Source organism: Saccostrea echinata, unplaced genomic scaffold (assembly GCF_033153115.1).
Source record: "Saccostrea echinata isolate AGI-Se365-2 ecotype Australia unplaced genomic scaffold, CSIRO_AGI_Sech_v1 ptg000014l, whole genome shotgun sequence".
Classification (NCBI taxonomy): domain Eukaryota; kingdom Metazoa; phylum Mollusca; class Bivalvia; order Ostreida; family Ostreidae; genus Saccostrea; species Saccostrea echinata.
Window position 1 is genome coordinate 13,674,306 of NW_026889763.1, and position 19,402 is coordinate 13,693,707.

The 19,402-nt window shown below is 33.7% G+C and overlaps 1 protein-coding gene across 3 annotated transcripts in view; it reads right to left on the minus strand.

The window, feature by feature from the left end:
• The window catches only part of LOC133186776 (uncharacterized), a 35,385-nt gene extending 16,781 nt beyond the window's left edge, over positions 1 to 18,604 (minus strand). The window contains exons 1-8 of one of the 3 annotated variants that reach the window (XM_061322083.1): positions 18,522 to 18,604; positions 15,561 to 15,721; positions 10,422 to 11,587; positions 5,404 to 5,678; positions 2,633 to 2,706; positions 2,288 to 2,534; positions 1,954 to 2,079; positions 1,126 to 1,238 (exon numbers count right to left, since the gene is read on the minus strand). In XM_061322083.1, coding sequence (XP_061178067.1) covers positions 1,967 to 2,079; positions 2,288 to 2,534; positions 2,633 to 2,706; positions 5,404 to 5,678; positions 10,422 to 11,587; positions 15,561 to 15,686 — 2,001 coding nt within the window. In that variant the 5' untranslated portion in view covers positions 15,687 to 15,721; positions 18,522 to 18,604 and the 3' untranslated portion in view covers positions 1,126 to 1,238; positions 1,954 to 1,966. Of the gene's footprint in view, positions 1 to 647; positions 1,239 to 1,953; positions 2,080 to 2,287; positions 2,535 to 2,632; positions 2,707 to 5,403; positions 5,679 to 10,421; positions 11,588 to 15,560; positions 15,722 to 18,521 lie in introns of those variants that run through there. The other 2 variants (XM_061322082.1, XM_061322081.1) reach the window with 2 other exon arrangements.
• Positions 18,605 to 19,402: the final 798 nt, after the last annotated feature.

Here is a 19,402-nt window from a genome sequence, read left to right on the forward strand (position 1 = left end):
TATCCGATATTTCTGACTAGAAAGAGGTTTAAAATAAATAAATTCTTCAAAATCCCCAATATCAAGATTGAAATAAACAATTTACAACAATTATCATATCTACAATAGCCTGGAGATTTTTTAAGTTTGTTTTTTTTTTAAATTCAAATAGGTATTATTCAACTTAAAGTAGTGTGTTATAACTTACATAGACACTACCCATCCAAAATACAGATATACTCCTAGTGATCTACTTCTGTACATAATTAAGACACTGGAAAACTTTACATTTTTATCACCATATAAAAGAACTTAAGTTCCATTGAAAAATTAATCAAACTGTATCCTCCTAGTAAAAATTTCCACAAAAAACACATGAAAAAAATACCAAAACAACACAATTTTCTTTAGTGAATTCAATGATCTACAGGGTCTTGTAATTAAGGACACAGGTAAGTCATAGTTACATGCTCCATGCAGATCAAAACTCCGTTATTTTAGCGTGGGTGCATGAAAACTTGTAACATCGGGATCTATTTATTATTCGTGTAGAAGTTTAAAACACTCAAAGGAAGCAAACAAAAAAAAAAAAAAAATAATAATAATAAAATAAAATGACATTTAAATTAAAAAAATTTATTTAATATGATTAAAAACAAGAGGATAAAGAATGTTAACAGAGACACTTTATTGGCTTGACAAAAACAGTTTTATTAAACTTTAAACAATGGCTTACTCTTGATTTTCAGGTAAAACTCGAGTGTTAATTGATCACAAGGATCTCACAAGTTATTCAATGATCTTTCTAAACAAGTTTTTCATTCATACACATATAATAGTAAGCAGATACGAAAAAGAAAACATTTTTCCTGGTACTACGTATTTCAGAGCAGATCAGTCCCACATCCTTTAGCAAATACTAGTACTCTTTAAGTCAAAGAACTACAGTTGAGCTTCGGTATCTCTAACTCTGGTATCTCAAATACTATAGATATGTCAAACTGATTTGGAAGTCACAACCACTTCTTCAAGTATTTCACCCTCGATATCTCTAACCCTCAGATATCTCTGTTTTTTCTCAGTCTCATCAAGTTAGAGCTTAAAGCGTAATTTACAATCCAGTATCAAGAACAATTATAGATTAGACTTTCTTCTGCAGGAAATTCTATTCCTGGCGAACGTTCGATAAGCAGTTATTTTTCTTCCCAGGGCTGAATGGGTCTCTGCCATAGTAGAGTCAGAATGATGAAAACAAAACACTGAAAAAAAAATTACTTGATATTACATACATGAAGTAGCAGAAGCAATGATCAATTGAAAATTCACAAAAATCACTCATCTATTTCTGAAAACATACACATATGCAACTAGTATGACCAATTTTTATTCTGCTCTTGTTGGATATATACCTCTAACCTTAAAATTTTTTTAAGAGGGGCAAAAGTACTTTTTGGGCAAACTTGGTAAGGTTTTATTTATTTATTTATTTATTTATTTTTGAATATATGGAAAGGCAAAGAATTTTCTATTCCAAAAAAACAGCTCTAAATGCAACAGACTTTTTTTTCATTAAGGTAGACGGACCATCCCTCAGAAAAGGTCAGTTTCTTTGTAATGTACATAATATTAGAAGAATAATAAACATGATAAAGCCTATTTTCTACAATTTATCCAACTTAATTTAGCATTTTCAGTCAAAAACGCAATCACCATTTTGGTTTCATGAGAATTCATACCATTAAACGTAGGTCAGAAAATAACCATTATAATTTAATATTTTTTGTAATATTATTTAAACTTAATATGTATATATATTTCATAAAACTGTGTACATTTCTTTGATCAGCCCCTCATTTTGCAAAAAAAAATCACTATATTCGGTTCGACATATGTTAAAAAAAATTTTCATCATTTGGACAAGAGTGTATTTGAACATCTACTGATGTGTACGATGGGACCTGAGGGATGACCTACCTTAATGACTTCCCTAAGTAAAATCTTTCCTCACTCTAGTTCTCTTAGCTCTAGCTGACGTTATCTTGCTTCCAAGAGTTTGGTGAATTGTTGTCAATCTTGTGTCCGAATATTTTGTACAAAATTCTGCAATATTAGTTTTTGTTTTAAAATTTATTTTAATGTATGTCCAAATATTTCTGCTCTTTTTATCAATATGCAAAAAAGTTTTGTTGAAAATATTTCTAACTTGCAATTGTATATGTTTCATTTTTTTTTTATTAGCTTCCTTATTACGTGTGGGTCTCTGTCCTAAATTATAAAATTTAGGAGTGAAGAACAGAGATATACCAACCTTCAATGGCATATATAATGGACTTGTTAAGTGGAACATATCCCTGGTATACATTGCAGTCTGAGTCTGTATTTCTGATCGTGGCATTAACAAGTTCGGATTTATTGTAGAATATACTCAGTAAGTATCGGGCTGCAGGTGTTCCATCTCGAGACTGGGTCTTCTCATTAAACTTGATTTTATTCATGGCTATTTCGTACTGCTTCTGATACAAACAGACTGAGGTATTTGGAGCAAGTTCTACCATCTGTTTAGAAAGAAAACATATTTGTAGATCTTACTTTCATTGAAAAAAACTTCACTTATAAAATAAAGTAAAGAAAATGAAAATGTACCCATACTTACCCCGTAATTGCGAGCTTCACTGACATCCCAAACACCAGGTCGTGGCATGTCTGCATGTCCTTGCAAATTTATTTCTGAAAAAGTTATGCATGCTTTAGATAAAAAATTTGAATCTTGTAACAGTAAATAAAACAAAATGAACTAAAACAATGAATGTTTCACTGTAAAGTTTTTATTCATTCAGATAAAATCTAAAAGAAACTTACCATTTACAGTTAACACAGAGTTAGGTCCCTTTCTTCATTGTGTTCATCGAAATAAAAAAAAGACTCCAAGGAAGTGAAAGCTTTCAGAGGTGAAAACTTTACAGGATGCATTCACTATTTTAGTGTTTGAATTCTCTATTACCTCTCTACGAGGCAATCTCAAGTCTCATCCTCATACAATCAAATTTAAATGCGTTATATATAAAGTGATTTTCTCAATACTGCTCTTACATTTCCACTAGTATAAGAATAACAAACAACAGGTAGAGGTTTTATTAGTATATTTCACAATATTTTTTCAATACATTCATTGTAGTTTGGTACTAAACAATGCTAAAGATATGTAACATACATGTATTCCATATCATACAGGTCTTATAAAAAGCTCTAAAATATTTCTACGGATACTTTTATCAATCTTTCTGCAAAACTCTTGGTTTCCCTTGCACTCAGATATAAACTTACCTTTGCAAGGTTGCAGACACTTGTTAATTCTTCATCATGTGACATTTCATTTGTTGAGGAAATTTTCAAGAAGCCCCAGTTCTCAAGCAATAGTGTACACTTTCAACCTTATCCAATGCTTTTCCCAGGCTTCTATTTATTTCCATTTGAATAATCATGACTTTCTATATCCACAGATTTTTCAAAAAACATCCTCACAATTCATGAATTTATATTTTTCCTTCCTTAAAACAGCTTCAGAGTGTCTATAAAGGCAAACATCCAGATAATCAGCATTTCACACAACTGACAATCTGAACCAAAGATCTGTGCTCAAATCATACCCATCTAGTAACATCCATATGCCAACAACAAATAAGTAAGTTATTGCAAACCTAAAACTGACTGACACTATCCACTCAATATCACTACACAATCCAACTGTTTTATACAACTGCCTATGAAACCTACCCAAAAAATATCTAAAAGTTACCAGGACTACATACAAGATAACCCTTGTCCCTTCAGTACTGCAACAGATTTTTCCTATCACACAATACAAGATAACCCTCGTCCCTTTAGTACCACGACAAATTTTTCCTACCACAAAAATGGATCCACCTTACAAACTGGGAAGATCCGCCTTACAAACTGGGAAGAGCAAAGGATGCTTAAGGCTTAGGGCATATTTGATGTGCAATGCATTCAAGTTTCATCTGGCCATTTCCATGATTTACAGACATAATAAAGAAACTTTAAATTATCAAACAAATATTAATTTTCTTTTCCAATATGTTCCCTGGCTTGGGTTTGTGTATCAAAATACACTTCACTTCAATCAAATATTTTTGACTCCGTGGAAATGGTCAAATTTTTAGATGCAAAGAAAGACGTGTTTCATTGTGTATTCTTTGAAGTTTGATAAAAGTTTAAAACACATTGCAATTTTACTAATTTGATGTAAAACTGATAATTTCTCAACCTCCTTATACATGTTTATTGAACAAGTCTTTCTTTGAATAAAAAATATAACTGGAAAATTATGCTACATTTTGCTTCATGTTCTTTTAATTTGTCAAAAATGAAATTATACTAGTGAATAAATTTCAAAGAATATCAAAAATCTTAAGCATTCATTTGAAACATTACATCACTGATCCGTTGAAAGTCATGGAGCAAAATGAAAACATTGGTGACAATTTTCTCTGTATTTTGTTGAAGCTACTGACAAATTAACTGAACAGTAACCATTAAACATGATTAAAGTGACTCAGTAAAACAATCAGAGATAAGATTTTTCTTTTCTTCTTTTATTATCTCAAATACAAACTATAAAATCAATTAAAAAATCTCCTGCACATGCAGATCTTGTAAAAGTTTAATAAAAATTGCAATTTTTTTCATTATAATCTGTCCTTGGAGTTATAGGTCTGTCATTGAAACACAACACATATTTCCCCTCTATCAACTTTGTGGAGAGGTAGCTCTTGTTTCGCCAATACTGAATGACAGCATTTTTCTGTACTCTAGACCTCTGCTTAATGGGGATCTTGAATGTGCCAAGTGCAAGACTAAGGAGTGTATCATACGTCTCCTGATTCATGGTTCGTAATGCTCGTGAACCAGGTGTCAGGGGAGGGAATCTAGTAGCACTGCCAGCACTTAGGCTACTGATTGGGGGACCTAAAAGTAGAGGAGAAAACTCGGTCTGAGAATGTTGCCTTTCAAGATCCCATTCTACTTGAAAACAGAATAATCACCCTTAACCAGGAAAGACCTATACCAGATAATACACTGTACATCTCTGATGGTTTTATAGAGTCACATTTAAAATGTTTATCAATGAATATGCTGAAAGGTAACTATTTTCAGGACACGAAACTTGTGCTTCAGAAAATTGTTATCTTTCAATCACATAACAATAGCAGAAAGGGATTTGACATTCAGAAAATTCTTCAAACACCTGAATTATTTTGCTTTGGTGCATTAATATTTTGAATGCAATTATCCATTAATATTTCCAATTCAGTTATTATTAATACAAATTCACAAAACTTTCCAGCTTAATAGTGTCAAGTCCCTTTTTCCTGCCAAAAACTTGATAACCAAAAAGACACTAACCTCTAAAATTTCCCATGTACCAGTTTCCACTTTGATCCATACTCAAGTTGCCGCTTTCGTTTGACAATTCATCTCTTTGTAGATCTCCAGGTGGCTCCTCCACATCAAAATCACTCTGTTCCTCCTCATTTTGCCCATGGGTGGGGCCTGCCACACCCCCTCCTGCATTAGCCACGTACATGTCTAACATCCCCGTTTCTTCTGCCCCCACTTCATTCTCCACTTTTACTATGCTTATATCTGGTGACAATCTGTTTTGATCTCTAGCTTGAAACCTTTAAGAAATAATACCAAAAAGTCCTAAGAAAAAAATTTGTTTAAGGTTTCCCTACTGACCCTAATTTTAGGCTCCAACCAAATTTTTTTCCCTGAACTGTACAATGTAAAATCCAGAAATTACAATGTTTGTACGTTTTCTTTCAAACATAACACTTTATTGTTAAATAGGAGTGAAACGGTTCACCGCGGTATCGATGCACCGCGGTATTTTTTCTCGGTTTGATACACGGTGCAAAATCTCTAATTTTCGGTTCGGTTCATTTTTCGGTCGGGATCGTTATTCAGTCGGGTTTGAGATAGGGTGTAACACGTTACTCAGTATAAATAAGTATAGAAAACGTAAATTTTTGATAACTGATAGCTTGTAAAATAATTTTGGACAGTCAAATAATTTTAATCAATTTCTTGTAGTCAATTTGCAAATAAAATTTGTAAAATATGTGACTAGATTTAGAAAAAGAAAGCATAAAACAACGTTGAATTTGTTTCCTTCTATCAAAATGTATCGTATCAAAAATAACCGAACCGAGACAAAATTATACAATACGTATCGAACCGTGAAGGAGGTGTATCGTTTCACCCCTATTGTTAAAGCTGTCAGGTAGATTGTAAGAAAAAAAATTATGATTAGAAGAAAGCTTCCAACTGTCTTTAAAAAAAATGCATTTCAAAGTTATGCTTTCATGTAGAAAAAAAATTGAACAAGAGGCCCAAGGGCCTTAACGGTCACCTGAGTATAATACAACAATTTAGAAGTTAAATACACTGATAGTTGAAGCTTTGTTGCCCTAAAGCAAGAGAAGTAGGAAGATCAGGATCAACAAAATAATTAGTCTAGTATTCAGTATCAACTCATAAATTAAGTTCTAATCTGTCCCCCACTTAATACTATGCAGACTATTAACAAACTATTAGTGCTTCTGTACTATTTATAACCCATACTAAGACCTCTAGCATTGACCTCTCTTATGGTCTTTGAAGAACTTTTAATAAGATAAGTTATTTTTGTCTCATTTTTATTTATCTATAACTTACAGGTCTACCTGTTTATTAAAACTAAGAAAGTACTTTTTTAATTATACGATAAACATTCTTGCATAATTATCTTATTCTATTAACCTTTCAAATACATTATTTACAGTGATTAATTATCAAAGGTGAATGGAAAGGGGGAATAACTTCTCTCAGTAGAATACAAATTAATAGAGCCCTGCCCAGGACCAGAATGCTTAGACCAATGGTTCAGATGTTTAAAAATCTGGTAGAAATACGCTTACTCATATCATTTAAACTTTTACTCAGTTTGCTTCCAATATGTCCAGAAGCAGAGAAGAATTTCACAGGTACAATGCATTTTCACTACAGATTCAACAAAGCCTTACCCTAACACCAGAACCCAAGACCAAGGGTCAAGAAATTTACAAATTTGGAAGAGTTACCCTCATCATCATAACTATGGACTTCAAAGAATTAACACTTTTCCACTATATTATCAAAAGCCGCCCCCCCCCCCCCCCTTCGTTATGCCAGAACCCCTGACCCTAGGACCACAAGATTTAAAAATTCTGTTCGAAGCTCCCATTTTCATCATAGCTAAGCAATTTATTTATCAGCTCAACACAAAGGAGCAGACAGGATTAATTAATGATTAATAGAATTAATGCTTTTTCACTATATAATCAATAGAGCCCCCCCCTCAAGAACCCCAAAAACTGAGGCCATATATTTAAAAATTTTGGAAGAGGCATCCTTGCCTATCATAATCATGCACTTAGTTTGTTTATATAATCTCCAGTAGCAGAGAAGAAGATTTTCAAAGAATCAATGCATTTTCACTATATAATCTATAGAGCCCCGCCCTAACACCAGAACCCCTGACCCAGGGGCCAAGAAATTCACAATTTTTGAAAAGGCATCTTATGCATCATAACCATGTACTTAGTTTGTTTAAATAATACCCAGGAGCAGAGAAGAAGATTTTCAAAGAATTAAAGCATTTTCACTATATAATCAATAGAGCCCCGCCCTAACACCAGAACCCCTGTCCCAGGGGCCATGGCTTTCAAAATTCTGGAAGAGGCCCACCTCCTCATCATAACTATGTACTTAGTTTATCACCTTAATGCGCAGGAGCAGAGGAGAAGATTTTCAAAGAATTAATGCATTTTCACCATATAGTCGATAGAGCCCCGCCCTAACACCAGAACCCCTGACCCTGGGGCCATGAAATTCACAATTATGGAAGAGGTACTCTTGCTCATCATAACTATGTACTTAGTTACTTTATTTAATATCCAGTAGCAGAGAAGAAGATTTTCAAAGAATTAATGCATTTTCACTATATAATCTATAGAGCCCTGCCCTAACACCAGAACCCCTGACCCTGGGGCCATGAAATTCACAATTTTTGAAAAGGCACTTTTGCTCATCATAACTATGTACTTAGTTACTTTATTTAATGCCCAGGAGCAAAGAAGAAGATTTTCAAAGAATTAATGCTTTTTCACTATATAATCTATAGAGCCCCGCCCTAACACCAGAACCCCTGACCCTGGGGCCATGAATTTCACAATTTTGGAAGAGGCACTCTTGTTCATCATAACTATGTACTTAGTTCCTTTATTTAATACCCAGGAGCAGAGAAGAAGATTTTCAAAGAAATAATGCATTTTCACTATATATAATCAATAGAGCCCCACCCTAACACCAGAACCCCTGACCCTGGGACCATGAATTTCACAATTTTGGAAGAGGCACTCTTGCTCATCATAACTATGTACTTAGTAACTTTATTTAATAACCAGGAGCAGAGAAGAAGATTTTCAAAGAAATAATGCACTTTCACTATATGATTTATATACCCCCACCCTGGGGCTAGAACCCCTGACCCTGGGGCCATGAATTTCACAATTTTGATAGAGGGCTCCATGCTTATTACAATGATGCCAACAGTTTGACTGCTTGATGTCCAGGAGTAAAGAAGAAGATTTTTAAAGATTGCATTATTTTTGGTGGTTTTAGCCCCACCCCTCAGGCCCCAGGGGGGCAGGGACCATGAAATTCACAATTTTTGTTCCCCTTCACCCATAGATGCTATATGCCAAAATTGGTTGAAATTGGTTCAGTGGTTCTAGAGAAGAAGCTAAAAATGTTCAAAAGTTTATGACCGATTGACGACGAACGACGTACGACGAACGACGACAGACAAAAACAGATAGCAATAGGTCACCTGAGTGACTCAGGTGACCTAAAAAGAAAAACAAAATCCTATGCACCTACTCTATTTTTTATTAGCATGACATAATAAACATATCAGTATTTTTTTCTTAGGCCTTCATGGTTGTCCATAAGAAGTGAAATTCAAAGTGCAGTGATTGGGAAAGGCTTTTGCCATGCACCATTAAAGTGAAAGAGATGGCATATTAAATCAACCATTGGCAGCGCCAAGGTGGGCATTCTATTTTTAGCCATCGGAAATAGTTTGCATACGACTTTCTTAGCTGTTTAACTTTCATTTTAAATGCACTGATTTTAATACAACAAATCTCATTGGTTAAAATCTGTCAAAAACTGCCTCCTGTTATATGAAGCACTTGTTATTGGACAACAAAGGTATACTACCTCTCTCATTTAGAATGATTAATCTAAACTTTGATGATATTGATAAAAAAAGATGTACAAGTCATATTGTATGCAGGTTCCTTTAAATTATGCTTCACTGCATGCATGAAAAATTAGATTTAGTTAATAATGACTTTTCCTCCATACTTCAAATTTGTTTATCATTTCTTAAAATGGCCCATCAGAATATATAGATTATTTAAAATTAATTAATATTTAATATTTTTAATGATGATTTAGAGGCCCCCGGAGGGATTTCAAACCTCTACTTATCCAGATGTGAACTTCTACTAATTTCTAAAATTTTCTCTTTTTTGTAAAAATCAACATTATAGAACTTGTGCAATTTTTTTTAATCACACTATGTGAAATTGAATCTTATGTAAATCAACATTCATAAAAAAATGTGAATGAATTTTATGTATATAAACTATCTTACGATCTGTTTTACGAGGTCGGGATACATATCTAGGTATACAGGTATTTACCTTATACATGTTATACAGAGGAATAGAGGAAATTCAAATTAAGAAAAAACAAAAACATCTTTTCCAAGATAAAATAAATCATGTAGCTAAATCAATCAGACACAGGAGATATATGAACAATAGAACCATTGCTGCTTTGAATCTTTTTTCTGACTGGGAAGTTTAAAGCAAAAGTTTGAGGAAAAAACCTGCTTTTCAGCATTGTGAATAGGGCTGAATTTCGGCACCCTACTCTCAAACTGCCATAAAACGAAATCCTGGTTATAGTTAAAATTTATAACTGGATTAGAAATCACTTGATAAGTGTTTGAGAAAGTAATTAAAGAAATATGCAAATATTGAGATTTTCATCAAGTGCCAGAATAACTGGGGAATTACTTCCTTACGGGCGGGGAAATTCTTAGGGACAACTATGCAGACTTACATTTACTGCACAATATTTTTATATATTTTGAAACTTGAACTTCAAATTAAAAACAAAAAGTACAAAAATTTGTACAGAGCACACTATTTGAAAAATTCTTTGTCTTACTAGAACATGTAGAAAATGGCAACATTGTTTTGATTCAGATACTTTAAAAAAATTCTTTCTATAGATCTGATATTGAAACCATCATTAACTTCACTCACCCTGAATCTTGTGACCTTTCCATGGGAGAGGATTTCTCTGTGCTTTCAACTCTGCTGATTGTGTGTGGTTTAGAGCTTCTCTGAACTGTACTAGGAGACAAAGACTCTGCCTGCATGGCACTGCCTGCTGCAAAAGATTTCTGTTGGAAAGTGGGGGGTACTGACCGAGAGGAGGCTGTCATTGCTACAGGGTATGGCTGAGTGGAGGGGGACGCAACCACTGTTTCAGGTGGTCGGGGTCTTGGGGCTGAAATTTCAACATCGGAACTCAGATCTGGGAGATTTGAAGTCGACTTCTCTAGATCTGGCTTCGGCTGAAAATTCTGGTTGCTGTAGTGAGGTGGCCTCTCTTTCTGGGAGGAGGAATCTGAAGATGAGGGAGAACTTGGAATGAATGTGGTAGATTCTGAGGCTGTTTTCTGACTAGGAATATCTGTAGCACCAGGTACATTGACAATCTGAACATCTGCAGGGGCATCCCTCTGACTAGCTACTGACACCCCCACTGTGCTCTGCACCTTTCTAAGCTCTCTGCCATCATCCCCTGGCCGTTTTCCAGGAGGCTCTGTCTGTAGTAACTCAATACTATCCTCTATGATATCAATCACTCCTGGCTGCTGACTGGGTACGTGGACGGATGTGGGGGTAGAGCTGTGAGATCCCAGCCTCGGCACCCTGTCCCAAGGATCATTCACAGTGTAACTTTCTTTCATTCCAGACATATCATGAGTTCTTGAATCTGACATAGGACTTGACTGTCTTTGAAATCTTGGCCGTTTGGTGCCTGGGCTTATTGGTCTGTCTGTGCCGCGCTTTGGGTGCCTGTCATGAACTTTCTGAAGCTCTGTCGTTCTCACATGCTTAAATTCGAGCTGATCTGGATAGTTGTAACGATACTGATTGGCTGAAGAAGTACTTATACACTTGATAAAGTCTGCACAACATTTGATTGCATTTTCAACTTGGAGAAGTCTAGAAATTTTTTCAATGTCTTTGTAGTTGTCTTCATTTAGTGTCATGAATCCCTCGTATAGATATTGCAGGAAAGTGTTGACAGAATCTTGTTTGATGTCTGCAGCAAGTCGTACCTCTAAATGTGAACCAGCTGCTGCATTTTCCATGGATTGAAGCATTGGACAAGCAGCAACCAAAACAACACGATGAGCCTAAAAATTAATGTGGAAAAGTGATATCTAGTTCCAGAAGGAATAAACCTTATAAATACGTAAATCATATGCAATATATTGTAGTTGATATCAGTTATCATATCATAATTCATCTGATCGCAAAATGGCATTTACGAAAAAGTATGATTGTTGCTGTAAATAATTTTATTCGAACAAAATAGCTCACTTTCCAATACATCATCTAGAGCCCTTGTACAGTGTTTTCTCATACATAAAATTACTACCAACTTTTAGCAGTTTCCATAGTTTTTTTTCAGTATTGAGGAGTAAATGGTGTCAAGATTTCACCAAATTAATTAATCAAAATTTATCTTAACTTCATCAAATAAACTTTGTAACAAATATTTTAAATACGAGCTACTATTACATATAGCCTCTGGTGTTGATGATGCAAGTAAATCAACTACTAACACAGTTACTCCTTATTCAATTGCCTTGTTAGGCCTATTAATCATGCTGACAAGACAGAAATTTTCGGAGAGAACACAAATTATTCAAAATATCCCAAAATATTGATGATTTTCCCCCCAAGTCAATGCCATAGGGTAGCTTTTAGCATAAAGGTCATGTTAGCTATGCAAGTTGAATTAACTATAAAGTAGCATGATTTTGTTTATTCAAAATAGCTTTATATAGCTATTCTATCTTACCCCTTTCTTTCAATAATGCAGAAATTTCTCAGCAGGTAAAAAAGTTACATTGTAGAAATGCGAGTATTCAAATTTATATTGTTCTAAAAACATTGTATAAAAATAATCACTTTTTTAAATGTACCTCCTTCAAGGCATTTACAATTGAATTTCTGAAAGTTTGAGACTATATGAAGCTACTGATCTGGATCGAACAGTTAGTTCTGAGTAAAATTATAAAAGTTTAACAAGATACTTGATTGGTAATAATCACAATGTATAGTAATTACTGAGCCTAAAAATTAATGTGGAAAAGTGATATCTAGTTCCAGAAGGAATAAACCTTATAAATACGTAAATCATATGCAATATATTGTAGTTGATATCAGTTATCATATCATAATTCATCTGATCGCAAAATGGCATTTACGAAGAAGTATGATTGTTGCTGTAAATAATTTTATTCGAACAAAATAGCTCACTTTCCAATACATCATCTAGAGCCCTTGTACAGTGTTTTCTCATACATAAAATTACTACCAACTTTTAGCAGTTTCCATAGTTTTTTTTCAGTATTGAGGAGTAAATGGTGTCAAGATTTCACCAAATTAATTAATCAAAATTTATCTTAACTTCATCAAATAAACTTTGTAACAAATATTTTAAATACGAGCTACTATTACATATAGCCTCTGGTGTTGATGATGCAAGTAAATCAACTACTAACACAGTTACTCCTTAATATTTACATTTCCAATGTCTTTGTCCGAGATAAAATTACAAATTGTAAAAATACTTTATTTCTACATAAATCTACTGGTTCATCGATAGGCGCGGTTAAAAAAATCACGTGCGGGGCGGGACAAATAGAGACAGAAGCGGGGCTATTAGCACGGGAATTTGCAGAATCAGGAGCATGTAAATATAAGGAATAACTGTCAGATTTTTTGGATTCATGACGATGATCAATCGATTGGCTTGCGTGATAATTTTATACATAAACGCCTTCGGCGTTTATGCAAATTATCACGCAAGCCACTCGATTGATCACATCATGAATCCAAAAAATTAGACAGTTATTCCTTAATTCAATTGCCTTGTTAGGCCTATTAATCATGCTGACAAGACAGAAATTTTCGGAGAGAACACAAATTATTCAAAATATCCCAAAATATTGATGATTTTTCCCCCAAGTCAATGCCATAGGGTAGCTTTTAGCATAAAGGTCATGTTAGCTATGCAAGTTGAATTAACTATAAAGTAGCATGATTTTGTTTATTCAAAATAGCTTTATATAGCTATTCTATCTTACCCCTTTCTTTCAATAATGCAGAAATTTCTCAGCAGGTAAAAAAGTTACATTGTAGAAATGCGAGTATTCAAATTTATATTGTTCTAAAAACATTGTATAAAAATAATCACTTTTTTAAATGTACCTCCTTCAAGGCATTTACAATTGAATTTCTGAAAGTTTGAGGCTATATGAAGCTACTGATCTGGATCGAACAGTTAGTTCTGAGTAAAATTATAAAAGTTTAACAAGATACTTGATTTGTAATAATCACAATGTATTTAGTAATTACACTTATCTGTGCCTCATGGCACACTGGCAGTTGATGTTACCAAAACAATGGAAGCACATCCTTTGCTTAAAAGTGTTCAAAAACTACAAAGCTTAACATGTTTTAACTATTTTTTGATTTGGGTTGCTTTTCTAATAGTTATGAGTAGTAACATAGTTTCCACCTTTGGTCTATATCTTAGGCCAAAAAAATAATAGTCTTGTTTCCTGCTACCAGCCTGAAAAAAGTAGGGTAGGTAGGAAGGAAAATTATTCTATTTTTTTCCGACTGCATATTTTGGATAAGAACTAATACAAGCATACATGTGACAGAGTTGAACTCTCACAACTGGAGATTTGAAATTTTCAGCGGGAGTTTTGGTCTCAAAACTGGAGATTTTTTATCGACATTTTTTTTAATCGCAAAACACTATCCGCACCCCTAAATTTAGGGAAAAATTTACTTTAGAAATATCTCTTTCATCAGTATCAAAAAAAAAAAAAAAAAAAAAAATTGAAAGATTGGCAAACTTCACCCCTCACAGTTTATTACAGTAAATCAAAAATATTTGATAAAATTGTTGTCTGATTAAAAAGAAAAATATGACAAAGTTTTTAACAAGTGAAGTGAATTTTATATTCATTTATACTAATATATCTACTTGCTTGTAGTAAAGTAAAACATGGGTTTAATGTACCAAATTATATGTCAGTAATTTTAAAAATAGAAATGTTATCCTGTCAAACATGCACTGTGACAGATATTTAAACTGAAAATACTATCTTAAAAAAAAAAAGAGAGTCAGGCATATTTTTTTTATGAGTTTCAGCAACACCCTGTAGTTTGTTCTATTTTTAACTAGAATGTGATATACAACAGTATTTTTCAATGACCACTGCAGCATTAAAAGATGATATAAGTAAAGTTTAGCAACTAATTACAATGTACTGCATACAGTAATAAACATCAGTGGTCATTTACGACGTGTTATATTGCTTATTTTTACAACCTATTTATAAGACCTTGTGTAAATTACTAAAAAGCCTACTGCTGTGAAAATTTATTGCACTGGCATTGTTATCTCAATTTTGTTCACACTGAGTAATTATATGAAACTTGATAACAATTAAGTCAAATAATGATTAATGTTATGGTTTTTCAAAACACGGAAGATTTAAGAATTAATCAGGAGTGACGGAAGGGGGGGTGGGGGTTAAAATATCGGGAGATTTTGTCTCCTGCCTGTGTATGATACAAGATCAGATCAAACATGTCACAGGTCAATATTGTCTTTTAAAATTAAATTTCATGTCTTTTGATGCACAACTCAAGTGGTTTTTTATGAAAGTTTATATTTAAAACATAGAATTTCATGAAATGTTGTTTTGTGTCAACACGGAAACCGATTACAATGACAGAACGATGAAATTCTGGAAATTCCTGGTTTTTTTTCTTCCAAACTAAAAAAAAAAATTTAGAGTCAGGTCCAAAAATAGGGTCGTTCGGGTAGCAGGAAACAAGACTATTTTTTTTTTTGGCCTTATTAAAAAAAAAAGGAATATTTGTGAAAAGACTGTATTTAAATAGCTTAATCAAGTCATTTTTACTAAATTGTTTGAGCTAAATATGCCTTTTTCAAGTTATATACCTTAAAATCAAGATATTGTTGCATACCTGATCTTTTTGATAATGTTCAATAAATCTATCACCTGACCACATTTAATTCATTAATGTTGCACATTGTGTTTCTTGTGGACTTACTTTTGTAATAACGCTGCCAGTCCGAATAATAGCATCACATAGGGTCTGCGTCTTCCACATAGTGGCCAGCTGGTACAGCAATGAGCTGGAGTGTATATGATTCATGTATGTCTTCTGATAATTCATCCTGAAGTTGCGATGTGACTAGCTAGTCAATAAATCTATAAAAAAAAAAAAATTAAAAACAAAAAAAAGAATATCACAATAAAGAAAATGTTAAGAGAGAGTATCAGTGTTTTCCCCAAGAACTGGCTACCTGCCAAACACTCTCTACCATCGGCTCATACATTCACCTCTGTCGTTGGCTCGCGTATATCACAGTGATAAGCACGAGAAATAGTGCGTTTGTTTAAATTCATTATAATTAAATGCCTGCACTAATATTCCTCTTTTAATGTAGATATTTTCTAAGTATATCTAGAACTATTAGTTTAATTTGAAATAATCTTTGGAATGTCATGCTTTTTACATTATGTCAAAAATCTTGACATGAGCCCATTGCAGAGGTGTCTAAGAGAGAAACAAACTACAACTCTGCAAGGGAGATTGCCGGCCAAATTGACCACTTCAAATGATAAAAATGCTGCTTAGAAATCTATTTTTTTAATTGTTGTAAGATCTATAGAGGTTTTGTTCATAAACCTCACCCCTAGCCTGTTACAATTGATCTCTAACCCTTTACTTTGAAATAAAGAGAAAAAACTGCAGAGAATAGGGGCGGAACAGCTAAAGTCGGACAACATCGAATGTCGGACACTCTTCTTTTTCAGAATAAAATCATTACTATATTTAGTGTCGTTTGTATTTTTCTTAAGCATGTGTTAAGTATCTCTGTTTACAGGGTGTTATTGGTTGTTTCATTCAAATGTAAGTCATGAAAATGTTTGAAATAACCTCTAAAATTCGTCGGGTACATACGCATCTCACGGATCCGGATAAAAACTCGCATGCGCAACACATAGTGATCCTTGGCGAAATCTTCAGTTTGCTGTCTGTATTCTGTGATTGCTAATATATTTTGTAATTAAAGCATACTTTTACATGATAAATATTAACTGTTCCCTTAATAATAATAATTTGGTGGATATTTATTTATAAAAACCATTAAAATTAAACTGTCCGACTTTACATTCTGGGTCATTTAAAGTCGGACAGAGGAGAATTTAAAGTCGGACAACACACAATACATTGTTTTTTAATTGTCAATTTTCTTAAAAACTAGAACAATTTATTAACATTTCGAAAAAAAAATTTAAAAATACGGTATGGGATGGGATTTGAACCCGGAACCTTATTATGTAATATAATTTACCGGTAATTTAAGAGTATTTTCGCTTTTGCAATTCAAATTCTGCATGCTGATTCCCTGCAACTTTTAGGAAGGAAGAAATAAAAAAGATACATCTACCTAAAGAAATTTTCATTTCAGAAAAACAATGAAAAACACCTATAAAACCAAAAAACATCTCGAAGAATTTTAACAGAGAAATGAGAAATATTGGAACTGAGGAAAATAAAAGAAGAAAAGGCCGCGAAAAAGTCTAAAAAAAAAAAAAAAAAATCAACACAAATATTTTTTTTCACGGCTTTATTTTAGTTTCATGTTTATAACTCGGCACTCAGTTTCATTGTTTATTTTGAAAAAAAAGAACTTTCCTTGTTGAAAAATAAAATTAGTTCCATAGATTACTGATTCCACTTTAAAGATTGAGGGATATATAGTTTTCTCCTTTCCGGCTATCTGTCTTATAATCATTATATAATAAAATGGGTTTAATTTTGGAAACAATTTAAACCTTAAAATTTATTCACACGATAACGCATTGGTTTATAGATTGCAAGATACTATATGTTCATTTAAATTTCTTGGTCTAAATGGAAAGTTTATCTAAATAATCCATACAATGACTACTAAGTTTATTACGTAATAATCACTTAAATGTTCACGAAGTTTGCCCAGGCACGTAGTATCGTATTTGAAAGTGGGGGGAGGGGGCAGCCAAATAAAAAAAAATCAACTTACCTGAAGAAAAAAAATGACGAGCAAAAAAAAAAAAAAAAAAAAAAAAGAGGGGGGTAATTGTCCAAATTCAAAAATCCTATTTCGGGGGTTAGTGGGAGGGTTCCAACTTCTTTCAAAACCAAATTTTATTCATACATTACCAGATTACCCTGATTTGACTATACTGCAACAAAAAAAGGTGGTGGTGGGGCAACCAGCCTTTCATTGAAAATTTTCAATAGTGAAAAGTAATGCTTGGGAAAAAAGTGAGCCCCCCCCCCCCCCCCCCCCTACGTGTCCTACTCTCTAACTATGATTTAGCCTTAAAAAAAATGAAGAAAATTGGACTTTAAATGTCGAAACCAGTATGTGTCCGACTTAAAATTCTACATGTCCGACTTTCACTGTTGATGTCCGACTTTATCAGCCCTTGCCTTCCCGTGTTTGGTTTTGATTTATAACATTACAAAGCTTTTAACCAATGAAAATTAAGAATAGAAAGAGGGTAAAAACATCATTTTATGTGATGTAAAAGTTTCCGGTTATAAGTGAAGAGTTTGGAGCGTTTACCAAAGGTGCAGACGAGGGGGTCCGAAAAACCGTCCGACTTTCGCTGCCTCTCCCCTAGTGCAAAATATTTGCCAAGTGGACAAAAAGATCACGTGATTTACATTCTCATTATTTATGCAGAGTTTATACCAGAGTAGAGTTGTCCAAGACTTGAAAATCAATTCTTTGTTGTATTTCAATCATGATACAAGCTAATTGAAAGGAATTTTCCCAGAGCGTACATTTGGCATTCAATATGCTTCCTTCTAAATCTCGACAATATGGCTTCCCCATTTTGACCTAAATAATTTATGCTTTCGAATACACCTCGTGCTCTACTCTGCATACCAAGTGTACCTATTCAGATTGCATTCTTTGAGAAGCTTTACATGTTTTCTAATTATACAAACCATGAACACTGTGTATGCTGCAGATGTAAGAGATATTTCTTTCGGTTTTCGTTTACTGTTTACACCTTGGTCTAATTACAACATTTCTATGCGCATAAATGTCGCGCATCTTTGTTCTTTTTTTAAATATGAGTTTTTCGATCCCGATCATATAATATGTTGACGGTGCGACCGTTAGGGCGAGCGCAGACCTATATTTATTCAGGTTTAATTTAGATCGGGCTCGATCGTCAAACTGCATGTGACATTTCACGTCTAGACTCTGACGTCATATGACGTCGTATTTAGGTTGCATTACCAAACCGAAGCCGGAACATTGTTGACTTTAAAGAAGAACGTTTTATTTACTATTTATCTGCAATATATCCATTAAATCAAGACGAATTTATTTTTTTTGTTAAACTGTTGTTGTTATTCTCGCGAGAACGTAGCTTAAACAAGCGATGCATTGTGGGTCCAAAAGTTACTGTGGAAAAAAATTCGTTTGGATCAATGTGTAAGTCCGAATTTTCTCTTCGCCCAGGCGTTGTCGTTAGAGCTCGCTAATATGTTGACGGTGCGACCGTTGGGGCGAGCGCATTGTTCACTTCATTTTAAGATCCGCCTCTTCAAACCGCACGAGACATTTGGAACGTCCAGACTGTGACGTCACATGACGTCGTATGTTAGCTGCATTTCCATAAACAAAGTTTAAAAAGTGCAAATATTTTAACAAAGAACGTTTAATTAATCTACTATCTGCATGCAATAGCCATTAATTAAGGTGAGTTTATTTTTTGTGAAATTTTAGTTGTTGTCACCGCGTGAACGAAGTTAGCAGCGAGAACAAGAAGCGATGCATTGTGGGTCAGAATTACTGCGGAAAAAAATTCTATTGAATG